The sequence below is a fragment of the Delphinapterus leucas genome, chromosome 12 (genome assembly GCF_059928025.1).
Source record: "Delphinapterus leucas isolate spDelLeu-1000000601 "Yukka" chromosome 12, BTC_Dleu_Yukka2, whole genome shotgun sequence".
In the NCBI taxonomy this organism is placed as follows: Eukaryota; Metazoa; Chordata; class Mammalia; order Artiodactyla; family Monodontidae; genus Delphinapterus; species Delphinapterus leucas.
Window position 1 is genome coordinate 75,287,842 of NC_143140.1, and position 21,861 is coordinate 75,309,702.

At 40.1% G+C, this 21,861-nt stretch overlaps 2 protein-coding genes across 7 annotated transcripts in view; one reads left to right on the plus strand and one right to left on the minus strand.

Moving 5' to 3' along the window:
* AIG1 (androgen induced 1) overlaps positions 1-9,857 on the plus strand; it is a 233,977-nt gene extending 224,120 nt beyond the window's left edge. The window contains exons 6-7 of one of the 5 annotated variants that reach the window (XM_022558096.3): positions 2,399-2,562; positions 9,083-9,857. In XM_022558096.3, coding sequence (XP_022413804.2) covers positions 2,399-2,562; positions 9,083-9,120 — 202 coding nt within the window. In that variant the 3' untranslated portion in view covers positions 9,121-9,857. The remainder of the gene's footprint in view (positions 1-2,398; positions 2,563-9,082) is intronic. The other 4 variants (XM_022558110.3, XM_030760282.2, XM_022558130.3 and 1 more) reach the window with 4 other exon arrangements.
* ADAT2 (adenosine deaminase tRNA specific 2) overlaps positions 1-21,861 on the minus strand; it is a 117,252-nt gene continuing 95,391 nt past the window's right edge. For both annotated transcript variants that reach the window (XR_002642629.2, XR_002642630.2), the window contains one exon: positions 1-21,861. This exon is cut by the window's right edge. The gene's annotated coding sequence lies outside the window, so the exon portion shown is untranslated.

The window sequence follows — 21,861 nt, forward strand, 5'->3', positions numbered from 1 at the left end:
TGACCCAGCTAAGAATGGTTTTTACATTATTTAATGATTGGAAAAAATCAAAAGAATATGAATATTTCAAGACATGTGAAAATTACATGAAATTCAAATTTCAATGTCTATAAATAAAGTTTTATTGGAACACGACCATATCATTTGTTTACATACAGTCTACAGCTGCTTTTACACTGCAATGGCAGAGCTGAGAGTTGTGACAGAGACAGTAAGGCCCGCAAAACTGAGAATATTGACTATCTGGTCCTTTACAGAAAAGGTTTGCTGACAAAGGACATAGAGGAAAACCTAAAAGACACAAGGGAGCCCTGGGAAAACTGGGGGAGATGGGAGTAAGAAGTAATGTTCTGGGCACAGGAACAAATACAGCATGTTTTGTGTGCTCAAGGAAGAGCAGGAAGTCACTGTGGCTGGAGTGGAGTGAGTGAGGGGGAGATTAGTAGGAGAAAAGTCAGAAAAGTGCCCAGCCTGCTTAGGCAGGGCCTTGAAGAACCGTCTAGGGACTCTTGCTTATACTCAGTTGAGAGAGAAAAGCTACTTTGAGCAAAGTAGTGGCAAGACCTGACTTTAATTCAGATCAGCCTGGATGCTCCAATGAGAATGGGCTATAACGTAAACTGTAGCAAGGAGAAAACTGAGTCAAGAAGAGATTGCAGTGGTGCCGGTGAGAGGTGATGATGGTTTGAGCCCAGATGGCAGTGGTGGCAATGGTGAGAAGTAGATATTTGGAGTATGTTTGGAAAGTAGAGTCAATAGGATCTAAGGATGGATTGATTGGATGTGGATTTTGGGAAAAAATGTCAAAAATGACCCTATATTTCCTGGCCCAAGCAATTGCTGGAGTAAGGTAGTAGTCATTGATTTGAGAAGGGAAGGATGTGGGAGACATATGTTTACTTTTGGATGACAGAGGGAGGGGGCAGATATACAGGAATTAGGATGCAGGAATGGTGAGTACATCATGGAAACGTTAGCTTGGAGGTGCATCCTCCAAGGGGAGATGTGCAGTGGACAATTGAGTATGGAACTCTGGAGATCAGGCTAGGCCAAGGCTGGAGATATGAATTTAGGAGTCCTCTACAGATAGATGGGATGTGGCTATGGTTGTTATATCTATCCAGTATTATAAGATGATTCCATACAGACCAAAAGTGCATTGCAAACAACTTCTGAGGAATAGCAGCCTGGCATCAGAGACGTTACCAAAAGCTGCAAAGGAAAGTTTCGTTCAAGTAGAACAAAAGTAAAAAGCCAGGAACAAGTGTAAAAATATAACTAGCATTCATAATTAGAACTACTCCTAATTTGCCTAATTGAGGAAACAGTTTACAGTGAGTCAGATTATAATTTTATACGTTGGTTTGCAAAATCATTTACAGCTCTATGATATTACATTTTGGGTATATTGCATATTATCTCCATAGAAATTAATAAGCCCTTTGATGGGTGCACAACACCTCCTTACAAGACAAGATTAGGACAAGATTAGGAAAATAAAACTGCCTGTAGCATACGGACAAACAAAATATGATGCATCAGAATCCTTTAGGGTAGTTCAACTTAACTTCTGTTGATTCTCACAAATGCTTCAGTTTTTTTGGTTTTTGTTTTTAATTGTGACTAGCTTGGCTTCCTCTTCTGGTAAAAATCTTTTCGTTTGGACAATTAGTCAAGGTGACCTGGATGGGCTTAATGAGTGCCTCACCCCTCTACAGCAGTGTTTCTCAATCTTTCTTTCATTATTGACTCCCTCCACCAAGGAAATTTTTAGATATTTTTTTCCTAATTTCCACCCCATGGAAATGTTTTATTGTCGTAAAATATGCATAGCACAACATAATATTTATCACTTTAAGCATTTATAAGGGTACAATTGAGTGTCATTGAATCCATTCACGTTGTTATATACGCATCATCACTATCTATACCCAAAATATTATCATTATCCCCAACTTAAGCTCTGTACCGTATACAATCATTCCCTATTCCCCACTCCCCCCAGGCCCTGGTAACCTCTATTATACATTTCATCTGTATGAAGTATTCTAGGTATTCTAGTATCTTATATAACTAGAGTCATAAAATATTTGTCCTTCTGTGTCTGGCTTATTTCACTTAGCATTAAGTTTTCAAGGTTCATCCATGTTGTAGCATGTATCAAAATTTCGTTCCTCTTTATGGCTGAATATTATTCCATTGTATGTGTATACAACACTCTGCTCATCCATTGATCAGCTGACAGACACTTGGGATGTTGCGGAGTATCAGAAGCAAACGGCGACAGGCATTGCTGAAGGATGTTTGTAGCAGGGGGTCTGTATTTGTTATATCAGCAGCTTTAAAATCTGACATGAGAGTAACTCCCGTCTCTGTCTCCTTTCGGATTCCACTGCAGGGTGTGTTGGGTGCATCATGTAACGGGGATGTGGGTGTACCCTTTCCTGGAACACATTGGCCCAGGAGCCAGAATCCTCTTCTTTGGGTCTACAACCATCTTAATGAACTTTTTGTACCTGCTGGGAGAAGTTCTGAACAGCTATATCTGGGATACACAGAGAAGTAAGTATTGTTTGGGGGAGCATAAAACAAAAGAATTGCTGCCTAAAAGAGTGTGTGCAGAGACGGATGGAGAATTCCACTGTAGCACAGGATCCCTTCTGAAGAGTTTCATTTTTATAACTGCTGGCAGGTACCTGAAAGGTTTATTCCTCACTTTGTCATATTAGCTAGTAAAACATCCAAATCTAAGACAAAAGAAGCATGGCTATAAAATTTTATAGGGAGAAATGTAGTGTTAGCAGAAAAAAAAAATTTAGGAAGTTCACTCTGATGAACAAAACACTGCTGTAGCTAAAGGGACCCCCGGGGTGAAATAGACAAATTATTAAATGTAACCAAACAGTCTCATTAGAAATCACCCAAATCTCCACTTCTTCCATCATCCTTCGCGTGGGCACAGCAGCTTGCGAGAGGGCTTGCCACCACTCTGCCAGAACTCTCAACAACACAGAATACCTCTGGCAAGTGTGATGAAGCAGTGACTGTCACATTCAAGACTTGAAGGTGGCAAAGAGGGACGGGCAGTAAAGGGTAATACTTCATTGCTCCAAAAACTCTCTTAACCTATGATTTGATTTCCCTTTTGTTTCTATTTATGGCAGAGCCTCCATCTTGGCAAGGCATGTAATCTTACCCCAGCAGTGCAAAACAAAACTTGTCCAAAGTGGAAAAAATGACAGCACAGATATGTAGTGATTTGAGTGCTGCATGAAAATACATCCAAAGGCAAGATGGTTTGGGGATTTTAGAGAGCTCTGGGTATCGCCTCCGATACAGTCACATCATTGTAGACATCACCTGCAAATGATCTGTGATTCACAAACATTGAGCACCCTACTTTGTGCCAAATACTATGCCAGGAAGTTGATCTAATTAGACAAATAAAACAGTCATTGCATGTTATTGAATTGGACCTGTTCTGTGCATGGATCTTCTAGGACTGGATGCATCAAGGTGTTAGCCAATGTTAAATGGCCCAGAGGAATTTGAGAGTTTCCTTTCTCAGTAACTGGCTTGATTTTAGGCAGTGGTCTATTAGAAAAAGTGTTCAATATTTTTACCAATTCAGGCTACAGCTTGGGGGACCAGAAATTAGTCTTTTAATAATTTTCTTCTATGTTCAATGGGAATTGTAATCTTTCTCTATTAGATAACTTATAAAAATATTTAGTTAATTTACAAAAATATTTTCAAAACAAAATATAAACTTTTCTCAGCTTCTTGGGAGAAAGGCCATATTTAAATTTAAGCTAATGTGTCCAATCTGTGTTATTCAGGAAGTACTTATGACTCCTGTTTCCCCTTGATTAGCTCGATTCCAACGTTCATTTGGCCGTTGTTCTACTACTTCTAAGAGAAGATTGCCTGAAAACCAGGAGAGAAAAGATCCAGTCTAGATTAATAGAATATTGCTTTTTAGCAGGTTTAAGTTAGACATTAAAAATGAATAGTGAAGCTAAGGTTTTTGTTGGTTTTTTTTTTAATGATCTGTCCAATTTAATTTGTGCCATTCTCTTAATAACGTGAGTTAAAGTTGACTAACATTTTGTAACTCATTTCAGATGTAGAGATTAATTTTATCTACATGGAACCATCTAGTTAATTCCCCAGAGGCAGATGTTTTGTGTCAAGTGCATCTTTTTTGTTTATGAGAGTGATTGCAAACTGATGGCCTCCTCCAAATTTTACCTGCCAGAAAGTTTTGTTAGGCCTACATAGGATTTTTGTTTTTGAACCAGCATTTTTTTTTTTAACACAAGTCCATTTATTTATTTATTTTTGGCTGTGTTGGGTCTTTCTGTGCGATGGCTTTCTCTAGTTGCGGCAAGCGGGGGCCACTCTTCATCGTGGTGCACGGGCCTCTCACTATCGCGGCCTCTCTTGTTATGGAGCAGAGGCTCCAGACGCGCAGACTCAGTAGTTGCGGCTCACGGGCCTAGTTGCTCCGCGGCATGTGGGATCGTCCCAGACCAGGGCTGGAACCCGTGTCCCCTGCGTTAGCAGGCAGATTCTCAACCACTGCACCACCAGGGAAGCCCCCTGAACCAACATTTAAAAATTGGGAGATTTCACATAAAGGCCGGATTTCTCAGCTAATCAAGTATTTTAACATCTGGCAACACCAAGCCCACTATCCTCTTCTGGCAACAATGGATTAGAACTATCAGTTGCCCCCATTAGATGGCCCTTTAATTTTCCCTAGTTCTCACCAGGCCATTTTGCTCCCTCACAGTGGCTTGGTTCCATAGGTAGTTGAGTTTGAAACTGTTGATTAAAAGCAGTCGTTTCTGTGTGTGCATGTGTGTGTGCCTGTATTAGAAGGAATTGATTACAATCAAGTACAGTATTACAATCCTGAGTACATTTATTACACCCCAAATAAAACCCCCCAAGGAGCAGGAATACCACATTTGAGCCCCCTTCCTTGGATCCATCTTTACAGATTTTTAATGGCTCAGTTTCCTTCCTTTGGTTATGTTGGCTTCAACTTCAAAATAAAAATCACATTATTACAGAATCTTAGAATCAAAAATTAGATTAGAAACCATCTATGCCAATTTTTTTTTTACTAGGAGGCAGCTGAGGCCCAGCAATAAGTGACCCACCAAAATAAGTGGCTGCAAAGTCAACACCTTCTGACTGATGTTCAATCCTCTGTTATTTCTAGTAAAACATCACCATTGGAAACCCAGACACATGAGAGCTCAGAAATTTTACTCAGAACCATGGATCTAGCTTATAAAATAACAAAACAGATCAGCCTGATAGGAACTATGAACAAAAAGCCCTTAAAATAGGCTAAATTAACAATGAAGCATTTGCTCTTTTTAAAAGAAAGTAACTCAGACTTCCCTGGTGGTGCAGTGGTTAAGAATCCGCCTGCCAATGCAGGGGACACAGGTTTGAGCCCTGGTCCAGGAAGATCCCACATGCCATGGAGCAAATAAGCCCGTGAGCCGCAACTACCGAGCCTGCACTCTAGAGCCCACGAGCCAGAACTACTGAGCCTGTGTGCCCTAGAGCCCACGCGCCACAACTACTGAGCCCACGTGCTGCAACTACTGAAGCCCACACACCTAGAGCTCATGCTCTGCAACAAGAGAAGCCACCGCAATGAGAAGCCCACGCACCGCAATGAAGAGTAGCCCCCGCTTGCCACAACTAGAGAAAGCCCACACACAGCAACGAAGACCCAACGCAGCCAAAATAAATAAATATTTTTTAAAAAAATAAATGGAAGAAAAGAAAAGAAAGTAACTCAAGGTGGCTTTGTGGCTGTTACATTGGTTTGCTAGGGAAGCTACAACAAAGGACCAGTAAATAGCTTAAACAATAGAAATGTAATGTCCCACAGTTCTGGAGGCCTGAAGTCCAAAATCGGGGGGTTGGCAGGGTTGGTTGCTTCTGAGGACTGTGAGGGAGGGATCTGTCCCAGGCTTCTCTCCTTGGTTTGTAGATGACCGTCTTCATGTTTACATGGCATGCTCCCCTATACGTGAGGCTACCTCCAAATTTCCCCTTTTTGTAAAGACATCAGCCATATTTGATTAGGGCTCACCCTAATTTTAACTTGGAAAAGACCCTATCCCCAAATACAATCTGAGGTAAGAGGGGTTATGTTTGAAGAGACACAATTCAGCCCATAACATTCTACCTCTGCCCCCCAAAATTCATGTCCTTCATTCATGCAAAGTACATTCCCAACAACCCCCAAAGTATTTCCAGCATCAACTTTTATGTCCAAAATCTCATCTTAAATATCATCTAAATCAGGTATGGGTAAGACCCGCGGTATGATTCGTCCTGAGGCAAAATTGCTCTCCAGTTGTGAACCTGTGAAACCAGACAGAAATGTATCTACTTCCAAAACCAGTGGTGCAACAGGCATAGAACATACATTCCCTTTTCCCAAAAAAAGAATCATAGGGAGAAAAGGGTCACAGTTCTCAACCAAGTTTGAAAGCCAGCAGGACAAATTCTGAGTTTAAGGCTTGAGACTAATCCTCTTTGGCTGAATGCCATACCTTCAGGTCTCATCAGGAAGGGGGGTGTGGCCCTGCACTCTTGGCGCTGGGTGGCCGCCCTCGGGGGCCAAGGAGCAGCCAGCCGCTGAGCCACCTTCAGATTCATTCTTCCTTTATTTCAACCTGTCTCTGTCTCTTTCAGTCCAGGCTGGCAGTGTTTCTGCTGGTACAGAATTCTCCCATGTAATTCGTGGGGTTCACGTCATCAGATGAGAGGTCTCCCACAGGTCTTTCCTGGCTTCTACCGAGACGGTCCCTTGGACCCATGAGTCACATGCCTCATCTCTTTAGCAAATGGTTGTGCAGACACACCCTTGGCCTTCTTTCACATTCTGAGGTCCTGGGCATCAGGACTTCAACGCATGAATTTGAGGGAGACATAGTTCAGCCTATAATTGCTGAAATATTCTGTGCTTAAGCTAAAAATTTATTCTAATTCCAGTGTGTCTGACTGGGGTGACCAGTCTTATTAAAGTCAAATTTCAGACGAGGAGAAATGGAAGTGTCCAAAAGTGAAAGGTTGGGGTGAGGGCGGAGAAAGCAGGTAAAAGAGCAGAAGGGAGAGGAGGTCGGAGCCAGGCCCAAGTGACAGAAACCTCCACCTCTGTTCTCCCCCAGCCTCGCATCCAGCTCATGTCCCACACAGGCCCACGCAGGCCTCCAGGGTTCCAGCGCTGCCCTGCAGCCCCTCTCCCAGCATGGGGGAACCACACGTGATCGACTCCCTGAGGGTCAATCAGCTCTTCCTCTACGTTTCTGAAAGAGCATCCTGCCTCAGCTTTGTGACAGGTTTCTTTCTGCTAGTGGTGTGGAAATTATACCTCTGGTTCTTCCAAATATTATTTACAGCTGTCTAATTTTTTCCCTCCACCTCAAAGCTGCCAGACTAAAGTAGGTGGGGAGCCATTTTCCCTGTCTGGGTCAGTGAACACCCCCTGTTCTCCACCCCCACGTTTTAAGATTCCACTATTGCTGCCAACTCAACCCATCTGCAGGAGAACACTTAGGAGAAAAGAGACTTTGAAAAGAAAAGCAAGCAGTTATTAGCTTCTCCACAGGAGAGGGAACATGGGACGGAGCTGGGACCCAAGTCATGTGTTGCTGTTTGAACAGAATCTATGTTGTGTTTTTCCGCCTTTGCCTTGGTTACCCAACAACTAAGCCATGTCCTGCCTTCTCCCCCTCAACCCTATTCCTCCTCCCTTCAGACGTCCTTACTCTTCAATTTGAAGTTTTCCTTAACATGATTTCTGAGAAGTACTTTGGAAAAAGTGTTATAGATCTCTGCCAGTTCCTTAGTCATGAAAACCAAACCTAAAAGACTGTCTAAGGACACCTGTTCTGAGAATGTTACCCGTGCTCCGCTGCTACCACCCTGATCACACAAACACATGGTGCTAGGAGCTGGGAGCTGGGGGAAGGCGCGGGGGTGTCTCTCCTACTCTAAGCCCTATCGTGACGACCCTCCATGTTTCATTCTACTGCTTTACCACTAGTTCTCTATGGCCTTCTCTATGTTCACCGTTTATTAATTTATTCCATAAAGATTAATTGAACTCCTACTCTCAGACAGACACTGTGTTAGGTGCTTGGGATATAATCAGGAACAAAACAGTTAAGGGCTCTACCTTCAGAGAATTTGCAACTTATAAGAGAATACCAACAAAACCTGCAATGCAGTATCTGGGGTTCTTTTATTCCAGCAAAAGGCTCTGAGAATTTGGTGTTAGGAGAAGGGTGTTTAAGTAGAAGCAAAAGAAAAAAGAAGTGGGGAGCATTTGCCAGATTTAACTTTAATTTATGAGAATGACTTAAACATTTTCATCTCCGGGAAAATGAAATATCACTAACTATTCATTACAGACAACAGGCAAGGTCTTACCGGTCCGGTACGTATGAGTCTTTCAGGAAGAAAAACATAGTTCTACCAGGCCTGGGTAGAACAGAGGGAGAACTTGAGTTTAAGTACACGTGGGTCTGGAAATAAATAGTTCTTGTGGCTAATCAGCTCTCTATGGGCCTTAAAAACAAAACAAAACAAATAAACAAAAAAGATTTGCTTTTGAAAATCCAGAGTCCTTGCCTTGGGAAGGGACAGGAGTAAAATAAAAATAAATGAGGGCTCTTAGAAACTCATCAGCTCCACACCTCCTGTTGCTAGAAGCTGGTTACAAGGCAGTCCGGTTGGGATTTCTGTGCAAACTCAACGAGTCAAGAACTAACTTGCGTCCCTCACTCTCAGAGGCCTTAAGAGCTGGGTGTGTCTCAGAGAAGTTATGTCCTGATTTGGGGGGAAGGGTAGGGAGGGAGGTCACTGAGGAAGTTTCTGGAGAAAGTTGTAAATGACTTTTCTTCTTAGCGAGGAGAAAAGGGATGGGCATGCAGGGTGGGTGGGGAGAAGTGTGGAGAGATGAGAGTTCTTTTAAAGCAGCTTTGGTAAACCTGCTCCTAGTTTAATCTGATGTCCAAATAAAGAACTTTGCCTGTATTTCTAGGTATGGAAGAAGAGAAAGAGAAGCCTAAATTGGAATGAGATCTAAGTCTAAACGGAAGAGCAGGATGTAGCCACCAATGAAGACTCATTACCCCCGGGCATTGGTAATGCAGGAGAGGAAGCCTGAAAGAAACCAGTGGAATCCGCCTTCACCTCCCTGCCCCAGAGAGAGGGAACACCTTTTATGCAGAAATATATATGTAAGAATAAAATACAGATATTTCCAAAATAACTTGCCCTAGTTGTGTTTTAAAGAATTCTTTCCAAATTCATTATTGATAATAACATCTTTTTTCTTTTTTTTTTTACTTCTTCTAATTTTTAAAACTAAAATTGATCATTGGATTTTAATTTTTGCAATTGTAATTCCATTTAATCAAGGAAGAATAGAATCCTATTGTGTTTCTTGTTGAGAAATATGTGAAAGTCAAAGGAGCAGATGTGAAGCATAGCATTCATGTATTTATTTAGTCCTTACAGGAGGCTGAAGAATGTAAGCATAAGCCTGGAGGAAACGAGATGGATGTTCCCTATTGCGATAATGTCAGTTGTCTCAAACAAGGCAATATTAGTAATAATTGCATTGATTTAGTTAAAACCCTGAGTGTATTTGGATCTCATGTTTTAATTTTGTGAAATATTTCCTAGATGCAAACTATAACTTTAATAAAGAGCAAGCAACCCCTAGCCTAATGCCTGCATGGTGCATCTCAAATCCCTAACAACACTGGTGTTTCTTATTTTTTTTCTATTACCTGTTGAAAATGGGTTTACTGAGCCTGGTTCTTGCAATTTTTTTATTTTAAAAATATGTATCTTTTTGATAAATCCAAAAAGAATAATTTTGTTGAAGAGAAAAGCTAACTTACAAAGTCTTTGACCATAATGATTTTTAAATAATACTAATGCCAAATAGGTAGTAGAAAACACATTAAAAATAAATCTTAGGGAAGTATAAGGAAGGAGCGAATAAAAATAAAAGCAGAAATTAAGGGGGCAAGAAAAAAAAACAGCAGAATTGATAAATAAATTGATTAATAAATGCAGTACTTCATCTATACAAATAGCATTAAAATATGAAACTACTGATATATTAACTGAAAAGAGAGAAACACAAACCACTTGGCAATACAAGCACAGATGTAAACAAATTTTTAATTATAAAAATATGTCTTATAGCTCTATGACAACAAATTCTTAGAAGCCAAGGAAATTCAAGGAAAATGGATTCAATAAGAATTAGAAAGCTGTAATAGACTGATATTCGTGAAAGCCATTTTTTTTAACATCTTTATTGGAGTATAATTGCTTTACAATGGTGTGTTAGTTTCCTGTATAACAAAGTGAATCAGCTATACATAAACATATATCCTCATATCTCCTCCCGCTTGCATCTCTCTCCCACCCTCCCAATCCTACCCCTCTAGGTGGTCACAAAGCTCTGAGCTGATCTCCCTGTGGAAAGCCATTTTTTTTAATGTTCAATTAACTATCTCCAGAAAAGGAGTTGGGTCCAGAGTATTTTATGAGCAAGTTCTTGAAAACTTTCAAGTAACAATTCTCATGTTTATTAAACTGTTCCAAGATTACAGAATGATGAAACACTTCCCAAATTATTTTTCAAAGTTAATAAAATCCTCAAAACAAAGGCAACATGCAAAAAAAAGCTTTTTTACTTGCTTTAGCTAAAATATCAGCAACATAAACCCAACACTATAGAAATCATTTTTCAAAAGTAAGGTTTATTTTAAAAATTCAAGGCTGGCTTAATATTAGGATTTTTGTTAAAAACATTGTCTCAATAGTTCACCAAGAAAAAATCATATGATTCTCTTCACAGTTGCTCTAAGGCATTTGAGAAATTTTAACATTTATTTTTGATAATACCGTTAGTAATATAAAAATATCTCATATCATGAGAAGAAATAATCATCTCAAATACCAAAGGCATTCCCTTTTAAGGTCAGAAACCAGATAAAGATGTCCGTGACAATGTTACTTATTTTTCTGAGATGTTCGTGTGTTACATCTAGCATCAAATAAGTTACATTTTGACCTGAAGTGAGAAAGGTCTATGTTTTAAAAAAAAGTTTTATGTAACTATAGAATTGATATTATTAACAGAAAATTAAATGTTGTTTAAAAAAAAAAAAGGCAGGAAAGAAGAAAATCCACCATTTAAAGGGAAATTATTTCTCCAGTTGACTGTCAGAATGAAGAAACCTCAAGGAATGGAATATTTTTAAAGACTTCCTGGGACAGTTCATCTGGAGCCCTGTTACTACCCCTCTTCTTTAGCAAATAACACTTTCCTACGTTTTGCCACCAAACCAACACCTAAAGGAGTTGACACCTGTGGGGCTTTAGACCTAAGGCTGATTCAACTCACTTATACTGCAGCACGTTGGATTTATACATCACTGCTAGGTTTGAAATAAGATTATATGATCAGATTTGGGGTTTGGCTTGGTTTTCCCATGGTGGGTCATCTTTGCTTTGGGAACTCCAGGCCCTGAACTCTGGCCACACTTCTGGCAGGACACCCAGGGCTGTCTCGCCAGGGACAGGGAATGTGCTAAGACATGCCCACCCAGCCCAGGTGCTGCCAATGCACCCACTGACCCTTCACAGAAACTCCAGGCTTGTCCTGGAGCAGAATCCATCGGGATGACTCTACTACTTGCTCTATAATCACCGAGTGGTGAGAAAAAAATGACCTGCGGTTTCTCCCTCTGGCTTGGAACCTCTGGCTTAACCCCACCAGTGCTCAAAAGGATGTTCACGCTTTACCCTTTCCTCTATGTGCAAGTGTAAAGATGACTCCATCATCCACATTCAAAATAAAACCAAAATTTTGCTTATCATAGATAAAATACCAGCAACCTAAATCTAATACTATAATAAAATGACAATTTTTCATGACCAAATGACATATATTTTTCTCCTGAGGGACTTTTTAAAAAGACAAATAAAAATGGAAAAATATCCTAAATTCTGGAAAAGAAGACTCCATTCTTAAAGAGGTTATTTCTTCCTCCAAATAATTTATAAGTACTATATAACTCCATTCTAAAATTGCTAAAGTTTTTTTCTTCATTTAACAGAAGAAACAGGTAAAAACAACTGAAAAATCTTGAAAATGACACATAATTCAAGCATACTTGTGCTGGTAAAACATATTATAAAAATGCAATAACTAAAATAGTGTGGTATGGCTCAAGAATAGAGAGAAAAATCAATAAAATAGAAAGCAAACCCAGAAACAGGTCCTAGAATATATATACATTTAGTAAATAATAAAGATAGCATTTCAAATCAGCAGTGGCATACTAAATGATTGAAAGGTGCTACAACAAATGAATAACTATTTGGTAAAGAAAGAAAAAGCTAGATTCCTCCCTTAACACACACACACACACACACACACACACACATGCAAAACATACACACATAAAATTTCAGATAGATAAAATAATGAAATGTAAAAAAAAAGTATAAAAAATATAAGAAAATATAGATGAACATCTGGTCCTATAATAGAGATATGGGAAAAGTATGTATATATTATATATAATATGTATAGTTTATGTATAATATAGGTATTAGGAAATTGACTATTATATATAATATATATGAGGAAATTGAATATAACGTATATTAAGAAATTGAATCTTCAGGTCTTGTAGCTGCTATACTGTAGGGTAATTGAGAGAATACCATCTAAGATGCGATCAAGATAATGAGAGCACTATTTCCTTAAATAAGAAACCTGGAGGAGAATTAGCCTGGGATGGGTTTGATAATGAACTTGACTTTGGATTTTTCTGTATGTGGGTCAGGTGCCAATTCAGTGAAGTTGTAGGGACAGAATTTAGATTCCAGAGAATTGAGGAGTCATTGACATTAGTGGATGGTAAAGAAGTAGAGCTAGCAATTACAGAATGCTTTTTTTTTTTTTGACCACACCCCGTGGCATGCAGGATCTTAGTTCCCTGACCAGGGATTGAATCTATGCCCCCTGTGGTGGAAGTGCAGAGTCCAAACCACTGGGCCACCAGGGAATCCCACAGAATGCCATTTTGAAAGCAGAACTTAGACCTGTAGAACACAGTCTGCGAGGGGAATGTGAATCAATTGTGGATATTCCTGGTTTGTGACTATTCTAGGTTAGCCTTAGGAGGAAACACCTCTCCCACTGTCACAGGAAAGAGGAAAGAGACAAAAGTCCTTGGAAGTGAGTTTGCAGGACAAAGGGCAAAGTTCATGGACTTCTTTTTGGTGGCTTTGATGGCTGCAATTTTTTCCTCAAAGAATTGTCCAAAGAGAGTGAGAGAATAGAGAATGGAGTTGGAGTCTATAACATATCCTAAAAGAGTGGCCTAGACTATGAAAATATAGAAAGCTGTCAAGCCTCAAAGATCATGAATTTACCTTGGTGATAACAAGGACCATTTGGGGATTTCCTCCAAGAGACTTCAACAAACCAGGCATCATAAAGAAGTTGAAAGTAGGTGCCACAAAAGAACAAGCAGGTGTGAGCCAAGGGCATTGGCAAGGATGGCTGGAAGGATGAACCATGGGGTCTAGAAGGAACTGAGGAGGAAAGACAGAGGACCAACATTGGGACGTAGTAAAATGGTCCAGAGATTGGCAGTCTCAATAAGGTTGCAGACAGGGAAAGGAGGGCAATAGACAGATAGGAAGTCATGATCATAACAGTTGTTGGAATTTAACGTTTTACAGGTGCATGAGATCATATGATTTTTTGCTCTTTTAGTTAATTTGACATGGTAGTAACATCCCCCAAAGATGTCCACATCCTCTAATCGCCAGAGCCTTTGAATATCTTACCTTTCATGGCAAAAGGGACTTAGACATAGAATTGAGGTAAAGATTTTGAGATGTGACGGTTACCCTGGATTATCCAGTGCATCCAGCATAATTACAAAGGTCCCTGTAGGAGGGAGCAGGAGACTCACAGTGATTGCAAGACATGTGACCATGGTAACAGAAGTTGGAGTGACACAAGGAAGAGGCCACAAGCCAAAGATTGCAGGTAGCCTCTAGAGGCTCAAAAAGGCAAGGAAACAGACTCTCCCCCGGAGCCTCAATACTGCCCTTATTAGCACCTTGACTTTTGGACTTCTGACCTCCAGAACTGTTAGGTAATAAATTTGAGTTTTAAGCCACTAAGTTTTGATAATTTTTTACAGCAGCAATAAGAAACATATGTTATCATGAAGCATTTTTATATGTTTATGTGGGCTAGACTTGTGCTATGCTAAACACACACACACACACACACACACACACCCCTCTACACACAGAGTAATAGCCACACGGTAATATCTAACTCATATTTGTGACTTTCTAATCATTGAGTGACCAACACTGCTGTCCTTCACTAAGCCAAACCAATTACCCAGTGCTGAAAGCCTGTCAAAGTCACTCAGAATCTAATCTATTGAAATGGAAGTGCTGAGGGTCATTGAAGAAGTCCCCATGGAAACTTCCAAAGACACTTGGATGCTTTGCCTCCTCGTCAACTAAGCAATGAAAATTTTTGAGACAGATAACTCTAATTTCAAGTACAATTTGAAGGATTTTGGAGTAATAACAAATGCCTATGTTAGCTACAGGGAGATTTGCCAGGAAGAGAGGTAGCCATCTTATGTCCAAGCTTTATTGAAAATATACATTTTCAAAGCCCCAGTCAAATCAACCCATGCAGTAATATTCTCTCAAGGGAATTTTGCAAGCATGTAAAATCAAACACAACGTAAGAGCTTTTATACTGCTATCTCCAGTTTTACATACATGCACAAGCATATTAATAAGTTTGAAAGAATAGTCTAAACATAGATATTTGCAAGAATGGAATTCATTCATTATCAAGTAGCGCTAAATGTTCTGGGCCCTCAACCCTACATCCTACCTGAGCCAGACACCTTATTTCTTCATCCCATTCAGGTTTAATATTTCATCCTGTGCTTTTTGAAATCCAAACTGTCAAAACTTCCCCATCCCCCTCTCTCTCCTCCCTGTGCCTGGGGAAAAAGGGAGGGATTTCTGCTTATAGAGAAAATGACATCAGAGCTGGCAACTCCCTTCTCTGCCTCTCAGTCCGACACCAAGGGGCTGGAAACAAGTGTTGACTCTGGCTTTAGAGTGGGGATGAAACTGTCAGCTCTTTAGGGAGCTCCACGAGGGTCCACCCTCGCACAGTTCCCCTGTCCTCTGCTCCCCTATTTCCAAGGCAACAAGCAATCCACCCCAAGGTCTCTGCTTCTGTCCAGCCCCAGCTACCTTCTCTGACAGGCACTCCTCCATCCTTGCCAAGCCAAGGGTGGGTACCCAGGCTGCTCTGGGGCACCCTCTCTCACAGCTCCAGCAGCAGCACCAAATGCTCTGTCAGCTCCATGGCACACAACCCTACCCCCAACCCTACAGCTCTTACTGAGGGTGGAGGCAATTGGGGCAACACAGATTTCAACAGAAGAGGGTGGAACAAATAGAAATCTCCCTGCTTTCTGTCTCCCAGGCTCTCCAGCAAGGAAGGAAGGAAGGAAAAGGCATTGTTAATACGTCATGAACCTTCCTTCAGAAGTCTAATACCCTTGTCCCCACTGTGTTCTTTATTCTATAAAGACCAAAGTAGTGGGGTTTAAGAAACTGGTTCTGCTGGAGGCCTTCCGTTAGCACATCTCACAATGTGGGACTGGCATCAAGAAGGCAGTTGTCCGAACTGAAAAGGTGAGACAGTTGGCAATTTTTATCCTGAACCATAATTCTGGTTGGCAGTTCCCGGGAAGCCAAATGTCCTTCATCACCATTTTACCACTCCTTTTACATATATAAATTCTGTAGTATAGTTACCAGTAATTTTTATATTACAAAATGGTTTTCCAAAGACAGATCCCATAAAAGATTGTACCTCTAAGAAGTGAGTTTTCCACTTAAATTGGCTCAACTGGAGACTATAATCTTGGCACTAGTTAAATTATAATTTAGGAAGTCCCTATATTGATTTCAAAAGTCTAGTTGAAAGTCTGGGTAAAAGTTTCTGAGAACTGAGGGTGGTAGGGATGAGGGGCGGAAGCCCAGTAATAAATAGAGTTTGCCTTTGTGATAGAACCTGGCAATTTGCAGCATGTATTCTGCACTCAAGGCAGAATATTAAGGCAAAGTTGGAAGAAAGTATATTGTGTCTAGGGGACTTCTGCTTCCAGCCATGAAGAAGTGATAACGTCTGGAATTACCTCTCCCGCACTGTAAACTAGAAAAGGCGGTTAAAATATAATAAAAGAACTAATTTTCAGACATTGGTCAACAAAGCTGCTGAAGGCTATGATCCCTGAAGAAAGAGAATTAACTATGTGTGCCCTTTCATCGCCTTGGCTTTCTGCCTGGAGGCGATTCCCAGATCATAGCACCCGGAGGGGAATCTCAAACAAAGCCCTGGGGGGTCTCACTGAGTTAAGGAGCCCAGAGTTCAGAGATCCTGAGGTGGCAGAATTTGTGGAGAGAGTACTGGAACGTAAGGGAGCTCTGAAGAGGAGGGGCTCCAAAAATCTGCATAGAGTTCCTTCTAGTCTTTGGCTGAATATCAGTCTTCACATGAATAGGATGAAGCTCTACAGTTTGAGGAAAAGAACAATTGCTGAGGGTCTATAAACTGAATAAATCCAAGAGCCCACTTAAGGCCAGGAATAATTCGTGTTCCCACTAGCCAGAGTAAAGAGACCTCATTGAACAGAAAGGGCATGAAGGGTCAGGTGTGAGTCACTGTTCTTGAGTAAATGTTACTCAAGTCCCACTCTTCAAAGCATTAAAAGTAGCTTCAAAATTATTAAACTGATCTTCAGAAACTAACTGCCTGAGAGAAAAAAGAACACTACCCTTTAAGCAAGAACAAAACAAAACAAAAATCCAACACTCAAGACCAAATTTATCATGCCTGGCCTCCAATCAAAATTTATAGACACGCAAGATGCAGGAGAACTTGACCCCAAACCAAGGGAAAAGTCAGTCAATAGAAACAGACTCAGAATTGATAGAGATGAAATTACCTGGCAAGGACATTAAAGCGACTATTATAAATGTACTCCATAGGTCAAGAAGACAGAGGGAAAGTTGACATGACTGGGAGAAAAAAAGGAAGATGTTAAAAATGCAAACAAAACTTTTATGTATAAAAAATACACTGAATGGGATTGACAGAAGATTAGAGAATGTAGGGGGAAAAGGATCTGTGAATGTGAAAATATTGCAATAGAAATTATCCATCCTGAAGCACAGAGAATAGAAAGACTGGAGGAAGAAAATGAACACAGTCTCAGTGACTTATGGAACTATATATATATAACTGGAGTCCTATTTTTAAAAAGAAGAGAAGGGGAGGAGGCAGAAAATAATATTTGAATAAATAATGGCGGAAATTTTTCCAAATTTGTTGAAAACTATAAATCCACAAATCTGAGCTCAACAGATCCCACGCAGGATAAAAACAAAGAAAATCACATCAAGAGAAATAATAATCATGCTACTGAAAGCAAGTCATAAAGAGAAAATCTTAAAACTATCCGTAGAAAAAAGACAGATTACATAGAAAGGGATAAAGATAAGAATCACAGATTTCTTCTCAGAAATTATGCAAGTTCAAAGAAATGTAATGACATCGTTAAAGTGCTGAGAGAAAATAACAGTGAACCTAAAGTTACATACCCAGAGAAATGTATTTCCAAAATTAAGGCAAAATAGAGATTTTTTTGAGACAAATTAAAGTTGAGAGAATCTTTCATCAGCACTACACCTGCAGTAGTACGGGCAGAAGGCAAATGAAACCAGATGGGATCTTGGCTGTCCACACAGAATGAAGAATATTAAAAATAGCAAATTTGTGAGTAAATATATGTCATTTTCTCATGTTATTATCTCTTTAAAAGATAATGAATGTTTAAAGCAAAAATAAAACAATACACTGTGAGGTTTAAAACACATGTAGGAGTAAAATGTATGAAAACTTGTAGCACAAAGAATGGGAGAAGGAAACTTTGTAAGGTTCTTCCATAATTCAGAAATTGGTATACTGTTTTTGAAGACAAACTGTCATAAATTAAAGATGTAATTTGTAAATCCGAAGGCAACTACTAAAAAGGGGAGATATGGCTAATAAACCCATTGTGGAGATAAAATGGAATACTAAAAATGCCCAATTATTGAAGTGTTCTGTATCTTGATTGTGGTGGTGATTCAATATGTGTATACAACTATCAAAACTTATCAAATGTACATTTTAAAAGAATGCAGTTTATTGTACATGAATTATTTCTCAATAAAGTTAAAAAAATAATCTAATGGAAAGCAGTAAAAGGGGAGAATAAGCACAAAACATATGGGACAAATAGAAAATAAATCATAAGATTTTAAATTTACACCCAATCATTCAATAATTACATGAATCTAAATATTTCAATAAGAGTTAGGAATTTTCTGGCTGAGTAAAAAGGCAAGACCAAACTATAGTCTGCCTATAAGAAATCCATTTTTAAAATAAAGTTACAGGTTAAAAATAAAAGGATTAAAAATATATAACATGCACCACTAGTCATAAGGAAGCTAGAATAGCTAAATTAACAACAGACAAAGTAAACTTCACAACAAAGAATACTACCAGAATAAAGAAAAACATGCTATAATGATAAAATTGCTAATTCATCAAAAAGACATAACAATCCTAAATGTGCGTGCAACTAACAATTGTGTCAAAATATATAAGGAAAAACTCATAGTTTTGAAAAAGAAATCAGCAAATCCACAATTGTAATTGGATATTTCAACACTCAGTAAGTAATTGATAGAACAGTTAAACAAGATATCAGTAAGGGTATAGAAACTTAAATAATACTATCAACCAACTTAACCTAATTGACAGAGACCACTCCTAGTAACAACTGCAGAATACACATTCTTTTCAAGTACACACAGGACATACAACAAGGCAGACCATATACTGAGCAATACAATGTCTCAAATATTTAAAAGGATTGGAATCATTTAAAGTATATTCTTCAGCTACAATGGGATTAAAATGAACTAAGTGATATTGAAAACTCAACATATCAAAATTTGTGTGCTGGGCTTCCCTGGTGGCGCAGTGGTTGAGGGTCTGCCTGCCGATGCAGGGGACACGGGTTCGTGCCCCGATATGGGAGGATCCCGTATGCCGTGGAGTGGCTGGGCCCGTGAGCCATGGCCGCTAAGCCTGCGCGTCCGGAGCCTGTGCTCCACAATGGGAGAGGCCACAACAGTGGGAGGCCCTCGTACCGCAAAAAAAAAAATAAAAAGTTTGTGTGCTACAACTAAAATAGTGCTTAGGAGAAAATTTATAGCTACAGATACTTATTTTAGGGAAAAAAAAAAATGTCTAGGAGAGGCCACAACAGTGAGAGGCCCACGTACCGCAAAAAAAAAAAAGTCTAAATCCAATGCTCTAATCGTCTACCTTAACAGGTAGGAGAAGAAATGAAAACAAACCTGAAATCAAAGACAGAAGGAAATAATAAGAACAAAAATGAATGAAACAGGAAATGAACAAACAATAAAGTTAAAGAAACCAAAAAATGGTTCTTTGAAAATATTGATAAAATTGATAAACTTCTAGCTAAACTGATCAAGAAAAGAAAGAAGATAAACACTCACCAATATTAGGAATGAAAGAAGGGAAATCCTACACTATACTAGAAATCCTACAGACATTAAAAGGGTCATAAGAGAATATCATGAACAAATTTATGCTAATAATTTAAATTTAGATAAAATAGACAATTTCCTTGAAAAGAAAAAATTACCAAAATGTGCTCAGGAAGAAATAGAAAACCTAAATTCCCTATAAAAACTGAATAAATTGAATTCCTAATTCAATTGTCACTAAGATAATTCCCGGCCCAGAAGTCTTCACTGGAAAATTCTATGAGACACTTAAAGAAGAAATAATATAATCCCCACTTTGAAGAAGTCTCTCACACAATTCTGGCCCGGGGCAGGGGACTGGCCTAGGCACCTACACTGGGAAACCCGACCGCATTTGCCTGGGGCAGGCTGTGAGCAGAGCAGCTGGGGAACCCAAGGGCTGTGACCAAACGACCTCTCCGGCTACCCCCGTGGCCGCGTCGCAGGGAGCGGAACCAACTCTGCTTCACACGTGGGTGGTGGGACCCCGGCCCTTGGGCAGTCCCCATGGCCAACCCTGTCCCTGCGCAGGACCAGGAGCTGGCAAAGGCCCAGGGAGCTGCCCCGGCACCCCGTGGGTCCTCACTGGTCTGTAGAGCAGAGGTAAAGGTGGGGTGACTCTTTGTTTAGTGGTTTAATGCCCTCCTGGAAGGCCGGGCTGCGTCCACCATGTTCTCACTGTGTCCTGGGGTCCTCAGCGTGCCTGGCATGAGGCAGCCTTAATAGCTGTTGTACCGATGAACAAATGAATGCATAGACTGGGAACATGAAGGAACCCTCCAGATGAGTAAGGATTATAGACAATGACATTGAGCCTGGAGAGGATCGAGAGCCCCAAGTCATGAAAGGGATGTTTGGGGTACTAATTCCTATAATGAAGGCACTAAAGTACAAAGAAGAAGAAGGAAAAAGAGAAGGAGTCATCTCTCACAGAAGGGGGGTTGCCAGAAGTGGGGAGTAGAAGGTGGAGGAAATGGATGAAAGTGGTCAAAAGTAACCAACTTCCAGTTATAAGATAAAGCAGTTTGGGGATGTAATGTACAACATTGTAACTATAGTTAACAATATTCTATATTTGGAGGTTGTTAAGAGGGACTTCCCTGGTGGTCCAGTGGTAAAGAATCCACCTCACAATGCAGGGGATGCAGGTTCGATTCCTGGTTTGGGAACTAAGATCCCACATGCCACGGGGCAACTAAGCCTGCGTGCTGCAACTACTGAGCTCGCGTGCCACAACTAGACCCCCTGGGCAGCAAACCACAGAGCCCACCCGCTCTGGAGCCCACGCATTACAACCAGAGAAGAGAAAACCACCAGGCCACAGCTAGAGGGGAGCCCACGCACCTCAATGGAGATCCCGTGTGCCACAACTAAGACCTGACACAGCCTAAAATAAATAAATAAATAAATCTTTAAAAAAAGAGTTGTTAAGAGAGTAAATATTAAAAGTTCGTATCACAAGAAAATAAATTGCAACTGTGAGGTGATGAATGTTAACTAAACTTATCATGCTAGTTATTCTCCAGTATATACATATATCATATCATTATGTTGTACTCCTTAAACTAACACAATGTTATAGGCCAATTATATCTCAATAAAACTGGGGAAAAACATTTAAAGAACAAAGAATATCAATCCTGCATAAACAGTTTTAGATTACAGAGGAGGGAGGAATGCTTCCCAACTCATTCTATGAGGCCAGCGTCACTCTGATATCCAGTAGACATCCCTTACTCCTGAGCAAGCAGTGTCCTTGCTCCGGACTCTTAAGCCTCAGGTAGCCCCATACTTTGAAGTGCACTCCTTAAGATTTTCTAAGTCCCCTCTGGTGCCTGGGATCAGCTGAGGCTAGCAATGACACCTGGGCAGGGAGCCTTGAGCTTGGACTGGGACCCTCAGAAGTCCTGGCCCCATATTCTTTCTTATCTGACCCTCTACCCTTCACCTGGGCTCAACCATATGCCCCTATTTGCTCAGGGATTCATACCTATAGGGTCAACCCGAGACCCCAGGGCAAGGTTCCAGTAACAGAAAGGAGGCCGGGCA